The 23747-nt window shown below is 35.8% G+C and overlaps 3 protein-coding genes across 4 annotated transcripts; all 3 read left to right on the top strand.

Annotated features, from left to right (window-relative positions):
* Positions 1 to 1389: 1389 nt before the first annotated feature.
* Positions 1390 to 4456, top strand: LOC103942185 (protein TIC 22, chloroplastic). The gene is made up of 9 exons (XM_009352390.3): positions 1390 to 1821; positions 2076 to 2135; positions 2502 to 2576; positions 2963 to 3010; positions 3387 to 3446; positions 3549 to 3620; positions 3804 to 3839; positions 3931 to 4072; positions 4155 to 4456. The coding sequence occupies exons 1-8, from the start codon at positions 1426 to 1428 to the stop codon at positions 4021 to 4023; spliced, it is 840 nt and encodes a 279-aa protein (XP_009350665.2). The 5' UTR covers positions 1390 to 1425; the 3' UTR covers positions 4024 to 4072; positions 4155 to 4456.
* Positions 4457 to 6294: 1838 nt separating this feature from the next.
* On the top strand, positions 6295 to 10175 carry LOC103942183 (UDP-glucuronate:xylan alpha-glucuronosyltransferase 2). 2 transcript variants are annotated; one of them, XM_009352388.3, is made up of 3 exons: positions 6295 to 6750; positions 7056 to 7701; positions 8991 to 10175. In XM_009352388.3, exons 1-3 carry the CDS (start codon positions 6550 to 6552, stop codon positions 9932 to 9934), a joined length of 1791 nt encoding a protein of 596 aa, XP_009350663.2. In that variant the 5' UTR covers positions 6295 to 6549; the 3' UTR covers positions 9935 to 10175. The 2 variants fall into 2 exon arrangements, with proteins under 2 accessions (XP_009350663.2, XP_009350664.2); XM_009352389.3 differs by having other exon boundaries at positions 6616 to 6755.
* A 5671-nt stretch (positions 10176 to 15846) lies between these two features.
* Positions 15847 to 18645, top strand: LOC103940346 (UDP-glucuronate:xylan alpha-glucuronosyltransferase 2-like). The gene is made up of 3 exons (XM_048580163.1): positions 15847 to 16032; positions 16678 to 17329; positions 17714 to 18645. Exons 1-3 carry the CDS (start codon positions 15847 to 15849, stop codon positions 18643 to 18645), a joined length of 1770 nt encoding a protein of 589 aa, XP_048436120.1.
* Positions 18646 to 23747: the final 5102 nt, after the last annotated feature.

Genomic DNA, 23747 nt, shown 5'->3' with positions numbered 1-23747 from the left:
GATAAATCATGCCAAATTTTAAGATAAATCATGCCATTTTTTAAGTTTTGAACTTTTAGCCCTCCCATTTGCAACTTCCCTTTCATTTAAATTTGGATCATCTTCTTCCCACTATGGGAAGATTTGGATGATTACATAGAACATAATGAATTATGATGTTGTGACATATCCATAGTTGCATTTGGTAGATATTCTATCCAATCCTTCGACTTTATTTTCTTTGTTGGTAGTAGGCCTTAATTATCTTTATCTTTGGGGAAAAGGTTTACCAACCTAGCTAATTAAATTATCATAATTAATTAGCCTTGTTTACTCTTTTCAACCATTTGTCTCAATCTAAACATATCTCAGACTCTCACCCTTAATGAACAATTAACGATTCTACAAAAACTGTGAATAAAAATCGATGGTAGCCTAGTAGGTCAAAAAATGCGTACTTGATCAGAATCTCATTCGGTAAAATAAGCATGGATTAGACCCAATTAATCACACTTTAGTCAACAAAAGCATACTTCATCGGAATCTCATTCCGTATTATACCTAATTTGACTGAAAGCGACAGTGACCCAACGCCAACAACTGATACATTAATCAATCTACTAATATATTATAGATACGGTTCCAAGCTTTCACAAAACAAAAGTTTACTATACTATTATGGCGATTAGAAGTCACGTAAAGCATAATGCCAATGATGGAGCCACGAATTATTCGGTGGGTGAGTTAAGCTAAAACTATTACTACAAAATTAAATGGTCAATTTTTTTTATTGCTTACATAAAGTTATATAATAATAAATCTGAAAGTAATAAATTGAAGTAAGAAATTTACAGTCTCTTTTTCAGGCTTCGAGCCTTCGAACTTTTAAATGAATAAAATAAGGGACCGCATGTGGTATAGAAATTTTATTTATTATTAATAAATTTTAGTTTTGGTTAAAGTAATGAGTTTATATAATATTTATTAACCCTTATTTTTTCCTAAAACCAGTTATATAATTCAGACTTTTCATTTGCTAGGTGTTCGACGACAATTAAAAATCATAATACATGTCAAATAATTAGTATTTTTAAGCTTAAATAACTAAAAATCTTCCTATGCTATAGCCCACCAAAACTTTATACCTGGGTCCGCAGGTGCATAATACAAGAAGTTAAGCTATAACTTTGGAACTAACAAATATTGTTTCTACTTTAAATAAAAATATAGATTTTAACCCAAAAAAACTACCAACTATGGAGTGGGGCACCGAACTGTATGGGCTGGATTGTATTGGGCAACTAATTACAATTCAAACTGGGTTGCAATATTTAGCCCAACAAATTGTTTTATTTTTTATTTTTTTAAACAAATTGTTTTTTGAAATTTGATTTTATCGAAACAACCATTCTGCGCTACTCGTCAGTCGTCACTCGCACTGAAACGATGGAGTCCCCAAAGCCCTACCCGCGCCCAAACCCTCTGCTATCGCTCTCCAGCTTCATACACCAGCACTGCCTCCGCCTCGGCGCCGAGCTCTCCACCCGCCTCGAAGATACCAAGCGGCTCGCCGGAACCATAGCAGGCAACTTCGCGCCGGCGGCGAGCAGGCGCATGCGTTCGGCGCCGGTTTCTCCTCCCTTCGCGTGGCTGGCTCAAAGAAATCACGCTCTGGCCGCTACCCTCAGCTCTGACCACGTGGCGAAGAGCCTGGCCGGGACGGCCGTATATACGGTTAGCAATTCGAACAATGAGTTCGTGCTCATCTCTGATCCCAATGAGGCCAAGTCCATTGGATTGCTTTGCTTTCGGCACGAAGATGCCGAAGGATTCCTCGCTCAAGTTAGTATCTTTAACTTTTTTTGGAGGGATAGAATAGTAGGATTGCTAATTAGTTGCATTTGGAGATTAATTGGATGGAGGAATTAGTTGCAGTTGGGTCATCGATTGGAAATTTAATGCTTTGCTTGATTTTCGACCGAAAAAAGTTGCATTTAGTTAAATTGGGACTGTTGTGAAGTCAGTTATTCGGAATGTGTTATGTGTGTTCTCTTGTGGCTTGGATTTTCAGCTGGTTTTGTGTTTGAGTGATTCAGGTTCGATCGAGGAGAGAATTACGAAGTGCGGCTAAAGTTGTCCCGATTACTCTTGACCAGGTGACTTGGTAGAAAATGAAAAACAAGTAGAAGATATTTCCATATTATTACATTGCCTGTGAACTTGCGAAGTAATCGTTTTTAGGCTAGAATTTGGTGTCCTGAGTAATTTCAGTAGTTGAAGAAGTGGGGATGGAACATGTGTGAGCGGCGAAAATTTGAGGAGGTTCCATCTAGTGGACAGCGTAATCTATATGGCCTCACAAAGTTATGGTGGCCATATGACATGCTATCCGCTTCCAGTGTAACGAGGGCTATTGCTCTACTTTATAAATTCCCACATTACTGGTTGCCTTAAACTTAGATAATATGTACAATGCTAGATCCATACTACTTAGCGTTCCTCATTTGCTATGTATCTTGTAGGTGTACATGCTGAAGGTTGAAGGAATTGCATTCCGGTTTCTGCCTGACCCAGTTCAAATAAGGAATGCACTTGAGGTTGGTTTCTCTAATGTTTAGTGTTTCGGTTCATTTTGTATTTGCTTCATAAGTGAGATGTATTTCTATTTTTTATTCCAATTCTTATGGACTTGTGATAAAGTATGCAGGACATCTTTCTTTTTTAGAAATTATCTTCAGAAGAAAATCTAGGAATAACTGTCATATATGCTCCATATTGACACTTCTGAATATTAACATTCTAGACATCCAGTACATAGTGGGAATATGCAGCTTTGATGAAATGGATGTATTGCAACATGTTAAACTGTGTTTGATCAGAAAGCCTACTGTTTGTCCTTACAATTTGACTGTATGATATGGCTTTACAATTTCATTTCTGAAACAATTAAGATTGGCTCACTGTCATATATTCTGTGTTGTAGCTCAAATCCGCTGACAGGAGTGCATTTGATGGAGTTCCTGTTTTTCAGGTAGAATACTCAATTTGTTGATTATTAATGGTCTTAGTAGATAATTTAGGTTGCAGGAGTACTTCAAAATGTGCTAACTTTGGGGTAGGATGGTCCAGGAGATGAACACCTCCAACTTCGTACTGCATAATATGGATGACAGTAGTAATTCACACATGAGTAGTGCATTTACGTTGCATATTAACAAAATATAAGTTTAGTAATTCAGACATTGCCCGACTTTATATGGTCATTTTAAGTGACTAATTTCTGTTCCTAGCTCTAATGCAATTTGTGGGAATTATCTGGGTGATCCTCATGCAGTAGAACTTATTGTTGTGTTGTCTGCTTGTGTATTACTATTCCAATTCATCTTATGAGGAGTTTGTGTTTACAGTCCGACCTTCTGGTTATGAAGAAGAGAAACAAGCGTTACTGCCCAATATATTTCACCAGGGTAGGTTGAAGGCCTTGAGCCCTTGTTGACGTGTTTCTTTGTCAAGTAACTTGCTTTTATGAGATTGATTAGCCATTGTTTAATTTTGTTTCCACGGCGCAGGAAGATATTGAAAAAGAATTGTCAAAGGTATCCAGAGCATCCAGAGGACCAGGGGTTTCTCAACACATAATGGTAATATATAATCTGCCCTCAATACTTTATGTTCTTTAAAATAAAAATGTGGATGTGCAAAAACTTTCATGAGAGGTAAAATAGGACTAAAAAATGTCTCGTCAAGATTGAAATTCTAAATTATAGTCCTGTCCCGTTTCGTTACATTATTGCATTCTCATCATTCATTAAATATTTCAATAGGTTGGCAGTTTGGAAGATGTTTTGAGAAAAATGGAGGTATTTGGTCTTGTTACTGTGAGAATTATATTAATTCGTAGGCTCCTAATCTCTAGTATTTTTTGTTGAAAGAATTTCAATGTTAATGCAGTCAAGTGAAAAGAATTCAGGCTGGGAAGACCTGATTTTCATTCCACCAGGAAAAAGCTACTCACAGCACATTCAAGATGTGGTGAAACCCTGAAGCATACAAAGGCCATCTTCAACTAACCATACAAGGATTTAAATTAGCAGTGAGTCCCTTGCATGTTTCAGAAGGTTCATATATAAAGCAGGTCAGCCATCCTACTCAGGCCTCTTTCTTTTCCCTTGTAGCTGGTCGATAATGTGCAAGGAGAACCCGAGCTTGATAGAGAACATGGCAGAATGGAACAATCCGAATATGTTTTTGCCCAAGGTCAGTGAATTGCCAACTGTGGACACTAGTGGAAAATCAGTCGATAAATTTGATATCATTGTTCTCTAGAGAGTGTATCAATGTTTCTGATATCGTAGAGGGGTTAGAGTATTCAACTATTTAAACACCATGTTGCTCGCCAAACCCCATGTAACACATGTCGAAAGGCCACACTAAATTATATGGAAGTGCTATGACAGGAACACTATATTGTGTAGTATCTTGTAAGATGACGTTGTTTCGGGCGCTACTTTAAGGATCACCAAGAGTTCTAAATTTTTAAGGCATACCCCATGTATTTTTTCCTTCCAAAGAAGTAATAATGCAGATTGAGAAATAGTTTACCGCAAAGAAATGTGAACCACCAAACCCCAAACCAACTAATGTAAGCTTGACTAACCTGCTATTGAAAAACACTACGCAGCAAGAAAATTTTGGAGGCAGGTTTAATTTTATATGAGAATTTGGTGTTGGGGTTTTGTTTGTTTAAGTGGATTTGGTGATGGGTTGTTGAATTCTTGTGCGGGTTTAATTTCTGTAAATTGGAATTTTATGTTTAGGAGTGGTTGTGAAGGAAAAGCATGATACATGTCCTTTTTTTTTTTATTGAGATTAGATTAATCAATTTTTAATAATATTAAATATATGTACCAACTATTGAATTGTTAGTTGAAGGATTTTTTTGGTTTAGTGATTGATTGGATTAGATTTGGTTGGATAATTCACTATGTTTAAAGTATATTCAGGGATAAAATGTCGAATGAGGGAAACTTATCCCATTCAGTCTGCACAAAATAGTAGGATTATGAGTTTTCTTTCATGTCCAATCCCTCCAAACTGCTTGAAATGAAAATTCATCTAATCACGCATACCTTTAGGCATGTTTGGTGGGATGGTTAGAATAAGTTGTGACCAATTAAAATGGATTTGAGTCCAGTTCTTATTTGTTGTGTCCAAATATGAGATTGACATTATTGACTTGATGAGTTATGAATCCACAAATAGAGGGGATTATCTAATCTATTATTGTACATAAGTTATAAGCCGTGTCCCTGACAATTCAATCATATCCATAAGACTCAATTTTACCTTGCCCGCCAAACAGCAACGGACCCTCAATCACATAAATTTATCAAATCTAATTCAATCCTTCCAAAGGGGTTCGAGCCATCAGCGAGAAACCACTTTAAAAGTGCTAGAATTCTAACCTTGTCAAAAAATAAATTTAGGCGCCAAACGAGCTGTTAAACCGTATCACTCTTGAAAATTTTCCTCGAGGCCCCATCCTTCAGTTGGTCCCAAATCAAGATGTTAACATTTAATTAAAAAAATAAAGTGTGATGGTTTACCACACGATAGGTGATGTCCCTTAATCATTTCATGTACCATGATGTACTGATATCTAACCTAAAGCATATTTATAAGTTATAAATCAATTGCATTTTATTAAGAGTGAGAAAGGAATGAGAAAAATGTATGTATATTATAAATATAGGTGCAACCTCACAATTTCGCATAGGGTAAAATCGACATTTCATTACATGAAAGAAGATGACGGGCCAACCATTTGGTTGTTGAAGATGGAGGGCCGGCTGCTTGCTTGACGAGTTCTGGATCGGATACCTTTGTATTCACATAAAAGCACCGACATTGCCATTCGTCACCCCTGCCTCACTGTCTATTGCGTTTATTTAACGGGAAGATAAGACAATTTATAAACAAAAAGGGTTATTAAGGAAATATATCTTCCAGGCTTGGTTTTGTTTTCTTCAAAGTTATGGGCGACTGCTTCTAGCATTTATTCAAACAAAGTTAATTGAAATGGACATGTATTGTATTTTATCATATTTATCATATATACTGTTGGCATGTCATGTTATTATGATTTGACTTTACGAAATGTAAATGTTATTCCATTTATAATCAACAAAATTTGATATAAAGAAAGTTACAACTAAAAAAAAGTAGTTATGAGGGTATTTTAGGAATTCTGGAAGAAGTAATTGTCATTAACAATAAGTATTAAAGCTTTATGTGATCCGAACTTGTTTGTTGTTGTCTGCGACGGGAAGGAAGTCCAAAACAAGGAAGCGACACTTGGAGCTTTTTAAATGGTTTTCTTTTCTTTGAGATTTACTCTAATTTCGCTGTCTTTAGTTCTCTAACCACTGCAGCTAACTTCATCACATGAAACACACATTTTATAATCCCCCGTGATTAACAAGTGTTTATGTTAATGTAATCTAATCGTAGAGAGAGAGAGAGAGAGAGAGAGAGAGCATATATATCATATATGCAGAGAGTCCCGAAAAGATGATGGAAGGATATGCTGGTCTTAAAAAGATGATGAAGGCCACACCTTCTAAAGCTGCTTTGTTGATTCGAATCAACTTGGTTTTTATTGCTTTCTTTTTCATGGTGTATGCTGCCCTTCTTCTCCAGCCATCCTCCTCCATATACTACGAAAATGCAGCTTCTCTTATTAGGTGCTCATTGCTAGAGTGCCATCACAAGGTAAGGTGAGCTCTTTTTTTTTTCTTTTTCTTTTTTTATAATTTTATTTTAACAGGAGATATTCGTGTTACCTCGTTTGCGCTGGTTTGTACACAAATGCACGCAAGTCCTTTCATAAATGATCTAATGATTCGACCTTTTTCTAGTAGTTGACACGATTGCACAAGTATTCATCACTTGCGCATTTAGTAATCATCATTTTGGTGGTAATTAACAACTGATTTTGTTCTTTGGTAGTTTTATGTATTTGTTTAAAAATAAAAGGGATTTTTTTATTTTTTTATTTTTTTTATTTTTGTGAGTAGGTGGAAAATGGAGCTAAGATCACGGAGCCTGTATTGGACGAGATTAAAGGCAATACATCAAGGCTTAAAGCCAATATGAGCAAGCTAGAGGTGCCAAGCTTTTTGAATGAAACAATGGGAAAAGGGATGAAAATTGGCATGGTAAATATGGATGAGAATGATTTGAGTGAATGGGATAAGCATGGAAAGACCATTCCAATCCATTTCGATCAGGTTTCGGATAACTTCAAATGGGATGATTTATTTCCTGAGTGGATCGACGAAGAAGAAGAGAGTGACGTCCCAACTTGCCCAGAGATACCAATGCCGGATTTCCAAATTTACGAGAAGATGGACATGGTGGTTGCCAAATTGCCTTGCAAGTATCCAGAAGAAGGGTGGAGGAGGGAGGTGTTTAGGCTCCAAGTTCATCTTATAGCGGCTAATTTGGCTGTGAGGAAAGGAAGGAGGGATTGGAATAGGAAGACAACTAAAGTGGTGTTTTGGAGCAAGTGTAGGCCAATGCTCGAAATATTTAGGTGTAATGATTTGGTGAAACAGGAAGGGGATTGGTGGTTGTTTGAGCCAGATATGGCTAGGTTGCGGCAAAAGGTATCATTGCCAATTGGCACTTGCAATTTGGCTTTGCCTCTATGGGGACAACAAGGTATGTTTTAAATTCTGCCATAACCTTTGAAATTTAATCGGTCATCTACGATTATGTGTCTATTTTCTTTTCTTAAATAAATTAATTAATATGTGATTAGAGAAATAACTACATAATTGTACACCACCAACAATTGAGTATAAAGTTAAAAAGAGTTATTACAAGATTTTGAAATATGGTAAAAAATTTGTTAACTTGATAAACAGAACAAACATAGCAAAAAAACATATGACAAAAGTATAATTAACATTGATAATAAATGTGATCCAAATAACATTACTAGACGATTATAATTTATAATAAGGGTTCTTTAGATATAGGCCCTTGAAACTCCTATTTTTCAAATAAAAATCCATCTAAATTTAAACATTCAAATAAAACCCAAATTTCAAATAGCCTACCATGTAGACAAATATATGACCAACTATTACAATACATTTACAACTTATGCCACAAAATCCTAATTTACTCATCCTAATTATGATGAGCAATTAAATCCATATGGATATTTTGCCTTTCTTGTATCATAAATATTAGCAACATATGTAAATTAATTTACCAAATTAAAAAAAAAAAAAAAGACATATCTTGTACGGAAAAAATAATATTGTTTGAATCATGTAATTACCTACATACAAATATTATACTTACCTATTCCAAAAAATAAAAAAATAGTGATATTAGATAATGTTCGAATGTTGTGGGTTTGTGCTTGTTGGCAATTAAATAAACTTTTAATCTAATGCACATAAATCATGTACGTAAATTAGACCCTTTAAATTTTGGTTTGATGGAATGGGTAAATTAGACTATTTTGTAGGTAAAAATTGCGTGGAACATATAGCTTTTGTTTTGTGTATTAGGGATTGGAGTATTAGCCAAAGCTGTTTTAGGTTTATTGTTGCGTTGGTAGGTAAATTAACTTATATATTTAATGTACAAAATTATGAAATTAGTATTATTATTTTTCAATTGGCACGTTATAACAATTTGAAAGTTAATACATTGAATATACAATGAATGACATGAATTATTTTGTAAAATATATAAAATTAATTAAATGGATATAACAAAATCCCATCCAAGTATTAATAGGGGTAATTTAGGCATTCGGAAAATACACAATCTGAAAAGTCAAACTTAATTAAAGAATTTGTTTAGTTGGAGGCTAGTCAATGAGTTTTATTCAAGAAAACAAAAGGGGATGAGTTTTAGTAGAGGAGAATATAGTTTCAAGAGGTAATATCAAATTTTCAGTAATAATTAATGAGAATTTAATATTGTTACAGGAATAGATCAAGTGTATGATCTGACAAAAATTCGAAGCACAACAAACAAACCCAAACGAGAAGCCTACGTCACAGTCCTCCACTCCTCCGACATGTACGTTTGTGGCGCTATAACCCTAGCCAGGAGTCTACTCAAAACCGGCACCAAACGCGACCTTGTCCTCCTCCTAGACAACTCCATCTCCGCCCCCAAGCGTGAAGCTCTCTCTGCCGCCGGCTGGAAGCTCCACGTCATTGAACGAATCAGAAACCCTAGAGCTGAAAATGGTACCTACAACGAGTACAACTACAGCAAGTTCCGACTATGGCAGCTCACTGAATATGACAAAATCATCTTTATTGACGCCGACATTATCATCCTCCGAAACCTCGACCTTCTCTTCCACTTCCCACAAATGTCAGCCACCGGCAACGACGTTTACATCTTCAATTCCGGCATCATGGTCATCGAGCCCTCCAACTGCACGTTCCAGTTTTTGATGGACCACCGAAGCGACATTGTTTCGTACAACGGTGGCGATCAGGGCTACCTCAACGAGGTCTTCGTGTGGTGGCACCGGCTGCCGCGGAGGGTGAACTTTTTGAAGAATTTTTGGGCGAACACGACAAGCGAGAGGACGGTTAAGGACGAGCTATTTGGGGCAGATCCACCGAAGCTCTATACAATACATTACTTGGGATGGAAGCCATGGCTTTGTTATAGGGATTATGATTGCAATTGGGATGTGGCGGACCAACTTGTCTACGCTAGTGACGTAGCGCACGAGCGGTGGTGGAGGTTTCACGACGGCATGGAGGAGGGGTTGCAAAAGTTTTGTGGGCTGACGAAGATAAGGAAGAATGATTTGGACTGGGAACGAAGAAAGGCGAGAAAGTTAGGGTTTCCGAATGGGCATTGGAAGATCAAAATCAAAGATCCTAGACGGAAACACGTGGTGGCATAGAAGAATCTGTATGTTATTAATTGTTTTGGATTCATATTAATTTTTCTTGTCATTTTTGTTTTTGTTATAGAAGTATCATAGACGTCGGTTTCATAACCAGACTCTATACATTATGCATATACTCATGGGATAAGATGTTTTCTTTTTAACTTGTAATTATGTTTTATGGAAACAAGAACGAGATGGCAGCGTGACAATTTCACATAGATAAGATATATAATCATTTATAGCTTTTGGCTTAGAGAGATATGCGTAAACACTATGGTATGGCATTATGTTAGCTAATTGATAAAGAAAAGTAAGTGAGCTTAATTGAGGGGACATGTTAATTTGTTAGGGAACTAGTGATTTGGAACGTTAAAACCGTTTGGTGTTTTTTTTCTTTTTGTTAAACGATAGATTTTGTTAAATTAAATGTTAGATTAGTCACCGACGGAGTTTGAACCCACATCGTCATGCAAGAGCTCAACACATTTCCACTACTGTGGTTAAATTGTGTTATATATTAGTGTTTTGTTTTTATAAAACCCGTGTCCATTATTTACTTTTATCAGTTTACTTCGTCACAAATTGATGTTTGAATGATTTATAATTTGTCAACTTATGGGTTATTCATAATTTGTTAAGTGCTAACAGTGATTAAGCAAACTCTGATAATTTTTTCTTGTAAGCTGGTCACTGTCTGTCATTAGCAAACGTTAAAGAGAAAAGACTCATTAATCTGATCGGGACCGTGTAATGTAAGGCAAGGATATATGATTGATCGGGTGTGATAGGGAATGGATACGATGGTGAAAGATTGGTTGAGCAAAAATAAGTAGGTGTACCAACTAAGTTGATTAAGGACCATCACGTTTGAATGTATAACTGGAAATTTATTTGCACATAGAAACAAAATGCTTTTAAAACAAAATGGTAAAGCTCAAGTATGGTTTAATAATTTAATCAAAGAGTAAATTACATAAAATTATCTTAACTATTGAACTAGTCACAATTTCATACCTTATTTTTTAAAAATATCAATGTCATATCTCATCTTACGAATTTGTTACAATTTTATATCTTCCTTCAGTTTATCTGTCAATTCTTCCTTTAAATAATGATGTAACTTGAGACGAGATCCACTTTCAATTCCAACTAGATTAAAAAATTAACTAAATATTAAATAAATAAATAAAAATTAAAAACAACCAAACCCACACCTAGATCCCCTGCCTTCCCCCTCACCTCTATGCAACTCCCGCCATCTCTTCCTCCATCTCTAGCTACCTCCCATGGCGCTCCTCCCCCTCCCCCTCCTACACACCTATCATCCTCACCACTACCCATCACCCTCTCCATGTACGCCCACTCTCCTTCCCCGTCGTCGTCGTCCGTACGATTCGTGAACCACCCCGGATCTCCCGGTCGTTCGATTTTGGTAAAGAATTAGTTCTGAAACAGCAAGAACAATAACGGTCAGGCCGTCGTCGGTGAGAATCGGAGGAATGGAATGCGATTTGGTGAAAGGGCTCTGTCGGCTCTGATCAGGCCGTTGTCACACAACCAACGCTGCCGGGTCGCTTTTCAGCCCAAGCTGAGCCGGCTTGGTTCTGGGGGCTAGGATTTCCTGAAGACGTTAGGGTTCTGGTGATGTTTGGATGCGGTGACGGAGATGGGTGATGGGTGTGTAGTAATGGTGAGGGTGATGGGTGTGTGTGTGGTAGGGTTCACAAATCGTACGGACGACGATGACGGGGAAGGAGAGCGGGCGTACATGGAGAGGGTGATGGGTGAGTAGGAGGGGGAGGGGAAGGAGCGCCATGGAAGGGAGGTGGAGATGGAGGAAGAGAGAGCGGGAGTTGCAAAGAGGTGAGGAGGAAGGAAGGGCATCTGGGTGTGGGTTTGGTTTGGTTTTTTTTTTTTTTTTTTAATTTTTTAATTTTTTAATTTTTTAATATTTTTTTTTTTTTTTTTTTTAAAGATATGATATGAAACTGTGTGACTGACTCAATAATTGAGGTAATTTTATGTAATTTATCCTTAATCAAATAACATCAAGTGACTTAAGTCTTAATTAAGTTCCATATGATCATCAGCAACGATGAACAGTATCTTCAGGTGTAGGTAAAATAATGACGTTTTTGTGTTGTATTTTTTCTCTTTTACCCCTCTCTCACAACAAAAAGAATAGATTTTGTTGTGGAACAGGAAATATATTTATGTATTTAAGAATTTCTTCCAACACACTCTATAATAAAATAACGATAGTATATATAATTAATTGACGGACCCATCTATTTTTTAAATATTTTTCTAAAGACTAATATGATGAGAGAAATTCTTTTGTAACTAAAGGCACCAGGTGCAAGCATTTATTGAACAAACAATATACTTTTTAAATATGTAATAAGTATTTATTGAACAAGAGACGATACTAAAATTATATCTTCATTGCAAAACACAATCTCACCGACTATGAGAGTGTTTCTAATTGAAAAACTACAGCCTGTGGGTTGCTAAAATCCGTTCTGTTCAACACCTATCAGGATCACTATGGAGCACTATGGACAAACTGAACATTATGTAGAAATTGTATTATAAGGGGGTGTTATGGGATAATCCCCTTTTTGGTCAACTGAATCAGTCAGATTTACATATAAACTTATCACACAACTTGATGGGCTGAAGCAATGTAAAAACGGATAATCCCAAGGTATTCTCATGATCCGTTGCATCATGAAGTAAAGCTCGTACGTGCATTTATCCCAAGATATTCTCATGAAAATTAAATTACTGACCAAAAAATCACTAGTAAGTATCTTATATACTCGCTTTATGACCACACGTGCTAGTAAGTACCTTATATTCTCATGAGGAGACATTATAACGTTCTACTACCTTATCGGTTTGGTAATTTTCAAAAGATTAAATATGTAGCTTATGGTAACCACATATCTCTATGGGTGTCTTGATACAGAAATCTATGTGAAAGTTCCGAAAGAACTTACATTGTTCGGGTCAAATAGTTACTGAAGTCAGAACTTAAGATGAAAGATCTTGGGAAAACTCGATATTGTCTTGGCCCGAAGTTCGAGCATTGTTTGGATGGTTTTTTGGTTCATCAATCGGACTACACTTAGAAGGTATTGAGACACTTCAATGATGATAAAATTAAAACTTTGAGTACTCCTATGGTCGTTCGGATGCTAGATGCAAAATGAGATCCTTTCCGTCCTAAAGAAGATGAGGAAGAGGTTTCGGAGCCTGAAGTTCCATACCTCAATGCAATCTACGCTTCATTGTACATAGCTCAGTGCACTAGACCGGACATGTCCTTCGATGTTAATTTTTTTAACAAGATATAGCAACACGCCTACATGCAAACATTAGGCTGGTTAAACATCTTTCGTTACCTCAAAGGCACTACAAATTTGGATTTTTTTCACCCCTATGCGACCTCGAGTGTCACCGCCCCTCAGCCATCGAGTTAATTCTTACCTTGTTGGTTATGCTAATGCAGGTTACTTATCTGACCCGCAAAAGACACGTTGTCAAATAGATTATATTTTACCGTTGAAGACACTGCAATATCTTGGAGGTCAACAAAACAGACCTTAGTTGTGGCTTCTTTGAACCATGCTGAAATTCTTGCCCTACTGAACCTATACATAAATGCTTCTAGCTGAGAGCCGTTGTGGAACATATTCGAAGCACTAGCAGACTTTCTCCATCTTTGACATCCCTACAACAATTTAGAAGATAACGTAGCATGTATCGACCAGATTAAGAAGGGATACATCAAAGGACACAACACCAAGCATATTGCGCCGAAATTGGATTGCTTGTAATTCTCATTTGGAAGTTTTTTCAAAACTCAGTGGGAGTATCCAAAAGTATACTGGCTTGATCATAATGTATTTTTTTCCCCTATGATTAGGACATTTTTCCCTTTTGATTTTTGCTACCTGACGAGGTTTTAACGAGGCACCCATCATGGGTTGATCATACCCTTGTGTGTGTTGTACTTGCATCCTGAAAGCGTATTGTTTTGACTTAATGCAAGTTCTCATATTTCTCCTTAGACTTTGTGTTTTTACTCTACCCTGAGTTTTACCATAGCGAGATTTTGTAAGTTCTGCTACTTATATATGCATTCTTCTGTTTTTTTAGACTTGCATCCGCCTACATCATTGAAGACCTAATGCAACCTTTGTTTGAGTATTTACACACTCAAGGAGAAGTGTTGCAGTCCTAATTTAGTTATGGGTGTGATTGTGTAAATTCTTATGGGATTCTATAGTATTTTTTAGATAGTGTCCTATTTAAGAAGTATTACTTGAAAGGCAAGGATTCTCCATTCTTTACAACAATAAATAAAGGCACAATTGAATGAAATAACACAAGCCTCAGAATTCACCAATTCTCTCTTTTCTCTCTTGCCAATGTAACATCTCTCTCCCTTTATAATTCTTTAGTTAAATAGGTTTACAACAAGAAGAATCATATGCAATACTCAAAGATTTGTTTTCTTCAAAACGACACTGAATTTTATTGTAGTAGAAAACAAAATTTTTAAGGGCTAAAAATACATGGTTTCACATAAATATGTTAATACTACTGCATCCAAATACTCTTGAGTAGATTTGTGGCTTGGGGCCAGCTGACCCCCTCGAATTTTAGTGAATATTCATGGATGTTTTGGATGTTGTCTTTTTAAAGATTGGATTTGTTCTTCATACATGCTCTTTAACTGCTTAACAAAATGCTTCAAAGAGGAGCGGTCATTCTTATTATTCTTTTAAAAATTATTAACTTGGGCGATATGTGTTCAAGTACTGAATTTTCTCATTCAAAGGAAATGGCAGTCTTGCAAAAAAGTGGTGGAGTCGTGGAGGAATAGAGTATATAATCATGTGTATTGCTAATTACTTTGGCTTTAATTCTATTGTCTGCTACTACTTCAGTGGAGAGAGTCTTTTTCTACTATGAATATTTTAAAAAATCCATTGCATAACTGATTGGGAGATCAATGGTTAAGTGATATCATGTTGTTTTATACTGAGAGCAATGTTTTTTCTTCCATTGATAATAAAGCTATAATTCAACGTTTTCAAAGTACGAAAACGCATCATTGACAAATGTAACTTGTATTGTTATTTGTTCGATAAATTACGAATGAAGGAACTATGGTTTTTTTTTTTTTAAATTAATATATGTCTAAGAATTGTTTGTGAACTTTTACATGCAACCCTCCAAACAAGTTTTTTAAATCCGCCACTGCCTATGTATTCATTTTAAATTAAGTACCAATATTGCCATTTATCATGAAAAATACAATCCACTGTTTTTTGTTAACAAAAAGTGAAATTAATGGAAAGATATCTTCAATTGCTTGTGACATGGCATCCTCAATGGTTATATATATAACACAATGGAATTACGTATGGTATCTTATCACATATACTTTTGTCATGTCACGTTGTTAGATTTTGAGTCATGATCCTACATTTAGAGGTGATTCCATTTCATCAATAAATTGATTTAAAGACAGTTACACCTAAAAAAGAGAGAGAGTAGTTTATAAAAAACCTCAAGATGATTTGTGCAATGAGAGAGTGGAGACAATCCAAGGGTATTTTTCTGGAAATCTAAAGTATGTAATTGTCCATAACCATAAGGATTACGATCATTGACACCTATACAGAAGAAGCAAAGCTTTCTCTTCTCCGACCTTGTTTGCTGTTGTCTGCGAGGGAAAGGAAAGTCCCAAAGTACTAGGAAAAGGCAGTTGGAGCTTGTTAAATGGCGTTCTTTCGCTGTCTTTAGTTCTCTAACCACTGCAGCTAAATTCCTCTCACCAAATTTATACTTTCTAATCTCCCATCATTAACTAGCTAGTGTTTATTAAATCTCAGAGCCCCAAAATTAAAATGATTGAAGTTGGATGTGGTCTTCAAAACATGATGAAAAATGCTTTGGTGATCCGAATCAACTTGGTTGTTATTGCTTTCTTTTTCATTGTTTACGTTACCCTTCTTCTCCAGCCATCTTCCTCCATCTACTATGAGAACGCCTCTTCTCTTTTGAGGTGCTCAGAGCGAGAGTGCCATTACAAAGTAATGTGCCCTTCTTTTGAGGAGTTAAGCAAGAACCTTTTCTTTTAGGTATATATGTTTGGGTGAGGGACTTTCAAATTCTTAGGTATTTACACAAAATAATGAAGAAATAGATCACAAAAAGTTAGATAGGAGGGATTAGAAATTCATCAAATGAGTATTACAAAAAGCATGCGGGAGAGATTTTCAAATGTTTGGGTGAGGGATTAGTCATTTGCAAATCGCTCTCACATGCCTTTTGTAATGCTATGTGGTGCTTTTCCAATCCTTTTATCTAATTTTTTGTGAACCATTTCTTCATCATCTGGCCTAAATGTCTTATAAGTTAGGAAGTCGCTCACCCAAACATACCCTTAGGTTCTAACTTGGATGACTTTATGAACCTAATTCAAGTACATATTTTATAACTCAATGCCCATGTCATATTACAATACCTACATCAATCCTGATATTTACAAATATTCCCATCAAGAACTTTCCAACTCAATCCTTAACCATAGTACCAAGTCTTTATATCGGAACTTGGTCACAATATACTTAATTAGTGAACTTCCTACTTATAAATTGTATATTATTTTATTATATTTTTAATGTGAGGCTTTATTCTCCAACACTAGTTATTAACATTCATTTTTGTGTAAGCAGGTAGATAATGGAGTTAAGATCATGATGAAGCCAGTATTGGAGGAGACCAAAGGCAACATACCAAGGCCTAAAGGCAGTATGAGCAAGATAGAGGTACCAAGCTTTTTGAATGGAACTTTGGGGAAGGGGATGATGAAATTTGCTGTGGTAAATATGGATGAGTATGATTTGCGTGAGTGGGATAAGTTTGGAAAGACCATACCAATCCATTTTAACCACATTCCAGATAACATCAAATGGGATGATTTGTTTCCTAATTGGATCGACGAAGAGGAAGAGAGTGACGTCCCAACTTGCCCAAAGATACCAATGCCGAATATTCAAATATATGAGAAGATGGACATGGTGGTTGCTAAGTTGCCATGCAGGTATCCGGAAGAAGGGTGGAGGAGGGAGGTGTTTAGGCTCCAAGTTCATCTTATAGTGGCTAATCTGGCTGTGAGGAGAGGAAAGGGGGATGGGAATAGGAAGACAACTAAAGTGTTGTTTTGGAGCAATTGTAGGCCTATGTTGGAGATATTTAGGTGCGAAGATTTGGTGAGACAGGAAGGGAATTGGTGGTTATTTGAGCCAGATATGGCTAGGTTGCGGCAAAAGGTATCATTGCCTGTTGGCAGTTGCAATTTGGCTTTGCCGTTCTGGGGACAACAAGGTATGCTTCCAAATTATGACCATATTGTTTCCTTTATCATCTTCTCCCATCAAAATCATTTTTCTTTATTATCGGCGGTGTGCAATTGTGCATATGATTTACATATCACATATATTCACAAAATAAAAAGACACGTTATTGTATAAAATCAATACGTAGTTATTATGTATAAAAACATTCTTTATTCATTTTTCATCTAAATTGAAGAGTTTGTATTAAATGAGAAAATATGTCATATCTAGTTGTATATAATTACGAATCTATTTATTTCATCAGGTTTAAAAAAAAAAAAAAAGATAATACACCATTGTACTAGAATGTGACACAAATAATTGTATTCTACAATAATCTCTGAACTTGATGAAAATTTAATAACTGTTACAGTGTATGATCTGGCTAAAATCCAAAGCACAACAAACAAACCCAAGCGAGAAGCCTACGTCACAGTCCTCCACTCCTCCGACTCGTATGTTTGCGGCACCATAACCCTAGCCAAGAGTCTACTCCAAACCGGTACCAAACGTGACCTTGTCCTTCTCTTGGACAACACCATCTCCGCCCCTAAGCGTGACGCTCTCTCAGACGCCGGGTGGAAGCTCCACGTCATCAAACGAATCAGAAACCCTAAAGCCAAAAACGGCACCTACAACGAATACAACTACAGCAAATTCCGCCTATGGCAGCTCATCGAATACGACAAAATCATCTTCATTGACGCTGACATCATCGTTCTCCAAAACCTCGATCTGCTGTTCCACTTTCCACAAATGTCTGCCATCGGCAACTCTGTTTACCTCTTCAACTCCGGCATCATGGTAATCGAGCCTTCCAACTGCACGTTCAAGTTTTTAATGGACCACCGAGACGACATAGTCTCAAACAATGGCGGCGACCAGGGCTACCTCAACGAAGTTTTCATATGGTGGCACCGAGTGTTGAATAAGGTGAATGCTATGACGTATTTTTCTGCGAATAGGACAAATAATACGACCATTCAGGATAAGCAGTTTGGTGCTGACCCACCGAAGATATTTGCGATACATTACTTAGGGTTGAAGCCATGGCTCTGTTATAGGGATTATGATTGTAACTGGGACACCAAAGAGCGCCATGTCTTCGCTAGTGACGTGGCGCACGAGCGGTGGTGGAGGGTTCATGACACCATGGACGAGGGTTTGCAGAGGTTTTGTTGGCTGACGAAGCAGATGAAGGATTATTTGGACTCGACACGAAGTGAGGCGAGAAAATTAAGGTTTCCTGATGAGCATTGGAAGATCAATATCACAGATCCTAGGCAACACCATTTAGTGGCATAGAAGAATTTGTCAGTTTTTTTTCTTCTTCTTTACTTTGGGTTCATATTAAGTTCTTTACTTTAGAAAGAAATATGCTCTTATAAGAACTCAAGTCACAATGCCTTATATTTTAAAATTACTCATGGCTTTGCAAGATATGCTTTGCATTATTGAAGCTGGTTGCAACTCTTGGGATGAAAGAAGTTGTAGCCCGAGTAAACTGATGCAAAATCTCCTGAACATCATTAATGAGATACCTATCAGAGGCCCGAGATAGGTGATTAATTGAAGAAACTTCAGTTGAAGTGTTATTCGACCAATTAAGCTTATTTGGACTAAAACAAGACAGCAAAATATGAGGTAAGGTTGAGAATTACGCAGAATGTGGGTTAGTTTTACATAAAAACAAGACACAATACAAACCACAAGCTAGTTGAGCCTTTGCTTGCAAGCTTGTAATGCAGTTAAATGATTCGAGCTGTCAATTGTTAAGTCTTCTCTTAAATTATTATCAATAATCTATTATGAAGTTTAACCTACTATCTCACTTCTTTGGTGTAAATAACATCGAATATGTTAAAAAGATTCTTCTCTCAAATTTGTTCTAAAATCACCATAATCTCATAACTTTTAACCATTTGATTAAAGGTAGTCATTTTTATTTGCTTTGTTTTTTAAACGCTAATAAGATGTCTAAATGGTTTGTTAAATTACTACACATCCATTTTTTTTTCCAATGACAAACTATGAAAAAAGTGCTTGGAAAAAAGACAATTATGATCCTCAAAACAGATTGTACTAGTACAAAAACATGTTTCCACGACGCAGCAAATTTCGTGGCGCAAAGTATGTTTGCGTGACGCTAAACACAAAATGTCGCGCAAAGTAGCTCTGCGCTACGTTGCGCAGAACAGCTTTGCCCAACGCATTCCTTCGTTGCGCAAAGCTACTTTGCGCGACGTTGACTGCGTCGTGCAAGATTTTGGCGCCAAACCAAGAATGCTTACCTCTTTTTTTCCCAACTTTGCGCGACGAAGGCATACCTACATCGCGCAAAACAGCTTTGCACGATGTAGTTGAACCTGCATCGCGCAAAGTCAACAACTTTTTTTTCTAAAATAACCACACATATGGGTCTTTTTCTTCACACTCAACCTCACTCTTTCAGACTCTCTATCTCTCTCAACCCTCACCATCTTCACCTTCAGGTATTGTATTTATTAATTACATTTATGTTTGGATTTTTTTATTTTTATGTATTTATGTTTTTCTTTAATTGTCTTTGTCAATGCTAGCTTATTTTTAACAAGTTGAGTTTTGGTTTTGAACAATTGAATGAGTAGAATGAATGACTAGGAGTATGAAGGATTTTGATAGGTTTAGGGAAATAAAAGCTAAGAAACTGCAAACCGCTCAGTTAACTTGGTCTAATTTAGGGATAGATTGATGTGTGCTCAAAAAATGGATAGATTTCATTTCTCACCAAATTGGGAGGAGGAAACTAGAATGTTGGAGATTTAGAGAAGAAGCCAGTTTATAGCTTTGTCAAACCACTGTTCTATTACGTGGTTAGTAATCATTTTAGGTGTAGTCTCTACCCTTTACGATTTAGAATACGTGGTCTCATCATATAGGTCCTTAAACAATAATTTTCAGGTAGGAGTGGAAGGGGTAAACAATAAGTTAAAACTATAGAACATAGAAATTTTGGGTGATGTCAATATGGAATCGTCCCATTTTTTGGTTTAGAAGGATTGATAGTTTGTATCTATCTTATTTAGTTTCATTAATTATTGTGATTTAATTTATTTGTATGCATATATTTTTGTACATCAAGTACAAAATTATTTTTTGTTTTACGAAGTTAATACTACTTAACTTCGTACAGTTTTTTCAAGAAAAGCTTAGTTTTCCGTTTGAGAATTAGTTGGATTTCGTGTATGGATGCGAAAGCATGACTACGGTCCAATTAATTCTTGAATTGTCCCATTTTTTGGACAGTTTGGGAATGCATAGTTATGTGTTGTAGTTTGCGGTTCACGGATTAGGTTTTGATAATGGAAATTTTGGAATCCACTTGTGTAAATATTTTAAATTGATGATCAAATTATTTCGTTGTATTCATATAGGGTCAAGGAGTATAGCTCTAAAAAATCATCAAAATCGGAGTTAAAGCAACCGTTAAATCGAGACTTTTCGTTTATAACCGTCAAAAAGTTTTGTCCTATTATTTGATCTCTGAATGATTTTTTTTTTTTTTTTGCGATTTTTGGCATATGTGATCTCGAAGTATATACAAAGAAGTTTAACAGTTTGATCGTTGAAACTAATTTCGTACAATGCGTTTCCTATCAAGTTCAATGGTACATATGTTTAGTAAGTAGATTTTAATTTATTTATTTTGTACTCATAAGCAAAAGGGCAAAAGAAAAGCAAAAGAAAAAAACAAACACTTTGCGCAACTATGTCACGCAAAGTGTTTTTTTTTTTTCCTTTTGCTTTTCTTTTGGGGTTCTTGCATTGCCTTTTTTTTGTGGTATCTACTGGTATAAATGTTTTAAATTGATGATCAAATTAGTTCATTGTATTCTTATAGGGTTAAAGAGTGTAGCTCTAAAAAATCATTAAAATCGGAGTTAAAACTACCGTTAAATCGTGCTTTTTCGTTTATAACCGTTGAAAAGTTTTGTCCCATTACTTGATCTCTGAATGTTTGTTTTTTGCGATTTTTGACGTATGTGATCTCGAAGTATATACAAATAAGTTTGACGGTTGGATCATTGAAACTAGTTTTGTATAATGCGTTTCCCATCAAAACGATACATTCACTAACACTTAGAGTTTATTTATGTTTTCATCAAGTATAACATAAGATTTTGTGGTATCCACTAGTGTAAATATTTTAAATTGAAGATCGAATTAGTTCATTGTATTCATATAGGGTCAAGGAGTGTAGCTCTAAAAAATCATCAAAATCAGAGTTAAAACTACCTTTAAATCGTGCTTTTTCGTTTATAACCGTCGAAAAGTTTTGTCCTGTTACTTGATCTCTGAATGTTTGTTTTTTTTCCAATTTTTGGTGTACACGATCTTAAAGTATATACAAATAAGTTTGACGGTTGGATCGTTGAAACTAGTTTCGTACAATGCATTTCCTATCAAAACAATACATTCACTATCACTTAAAGTTTATTTATACTTTTATCAAGTATAACATAAGATTTTGTGGTATCCACTAGTGTAAATATTTTAAATTGAAGATCAAATTAGTTTATTGTATTCATATAGGGTGAAGGAGTGTAGCTCTAAAAAATCATCAAAATCGGAGTTAAAACTACCATTAAATCGTGTTTTTTCATTTATAACCATCGAAAAGTTTTGTCCTATTACTTGATTTCTGAATTTTTTATTTTTTATTTTTTTTTGGCGTATGTAATCTCGAAGTATATACAAACAAGTTTGGCGGTTTAATTGTTGAAACTAATTTTGTACAATGTGTTTCCTATCAATTTCAATGGTATATATATTTAGTAAGTAGATTTCAATTTATTTATTTTGTCGTGCAAAGCGTTTTTTTTCCCTTTTGCTTTTCTTGTGGTGTTCTTGCACTACCGTTAAATCGTGCTTTTTCGTTTATAACCTTCAAAAAGTTTTGTCCCGTTACTTGATCTTTGAATGTTTGTTTTTTGCAATTTTTGACGTACACGATCTCAAAGCATATACAAACAAGTTTGATGGTTGGATCGTTGAAACTAGTTTCATAGAATGCGTATCCCATTAACGATACATTCACTAACACTTGGAGTTTATTTATACTTTCATCAAGTATAACATAAGATTTTGTGGTATCCACTAGTGTAAATGCTTTAAATTGAAGATCGAATTAGTTCATTGTATTCATATAGGGTCAAGGAGTGTAGCTTTAAAAAAATCATCAAAATTGGAGTTAAAACTACCAATAAATCGTGTTTTTTTGTTTATAACCGTCAAAAAGTGTTGTCTCGTTACTTGATCTCTAAATGTTTGTTTTTTACGATTTTTGGTTTACATGATCTTGAAGCATATACAAACAAGTTTGACGGTTAGATCGTTGAAACTAGTTTCGTATCCCATCAAGTTCAATGGTGTATATATATATATATATATATATATAGGTAGGAGGCATAGCCTTCCATAGAATATAAAGTGCGGAAGTAAAGCATATAAAAAGTTAAAAGAAACATATCAATATATTGAATTAAAAAGAACAGCAGGAGGCATAGCCTTCCATATAATTCAGAGTGCGGAAGTAAAGCATGTAAAGAAAATTATGAATTAAATGTAATGATGCAAATATATTTTGAAAATAAGTTTTATTGAAAACTTACTGCAATGCAGATTACAAACAGGTATTGCCTAATGGCAGATGAAATAAGTAAACAAAGTGGAGCTCGCAGGCATCCTGAATAATATGTATTACAAGTGTTTGAAATATTCTCTGTTCTTGCGAATACGCAGAGGGTGTTTAAAAAACTATATCCTTCTTCTGAAGATGAGTCCTCCTTATATAGAGTGAGGAGACTGAATGAGGCTTGCCAAATGGATCCGGGAATCCCGCTGACTGACTGAAGAACCTTTACTGTGGAGTCACGATGATACTTTTACAAAAGCTGAATGAATAGTGAAGATGCTTTGATTCTTTTACAAAAGTTAAATGAATAGTGACCTTTTTGTTTTTCACTATTGTGAATAGTGACATTTTTGTTTTTCACTATTGGAGAATAATTCTTTTACGGAAGAGATGAAAGCAGCTACTGCTGATGATGTTGTTTGGCTGGCACAATCACATGGGCAAATACTGAATATTAATAATCAAACGGATCTTGGGCATCTTGAAGATCTGCTTGATCTGCCCATTTGGAGGGAAGTTGAGATGAGGCATCAGATGCGTCAGAGTCCGAATCTGAACCTTTTCTTTTTTGTAGCATTGCTGCTTCAGCCATGAGCAGTTGGGCCATATCCAGAAGCTGGGTAGACTTTGCAGATTTTTCTTTCTTCGAGCTAGAGGACTTAGCAGGTTTTCCTTTGAGGGAAGATGACGGACTAATGTCTGATAGGGATTGAATTGGCTCCTGGGTTTTTGG

This window comes from the organism of the source record quoted next, unplaced genomic scaffold, assembly GCF_019419815.1.
Source record: "Pyrus x bretschneideri cultivar Hongxiangsu unplaced genomic scaffold, Pyrus_bretschneideri_v1 Contig15, whole genome shotgun sequence".
Classification (NCBI taxonomy): domain Eukaryota; kingdom Viridiplantae; phylum Streptophyta; class Magnoliopsida; order Rosales; family Rosaceae; genus Pyrus; species Pyrus x bretschneideri.
This window is presented reverse-complemented; position numbering and strand designations above follow the sequence as displayed.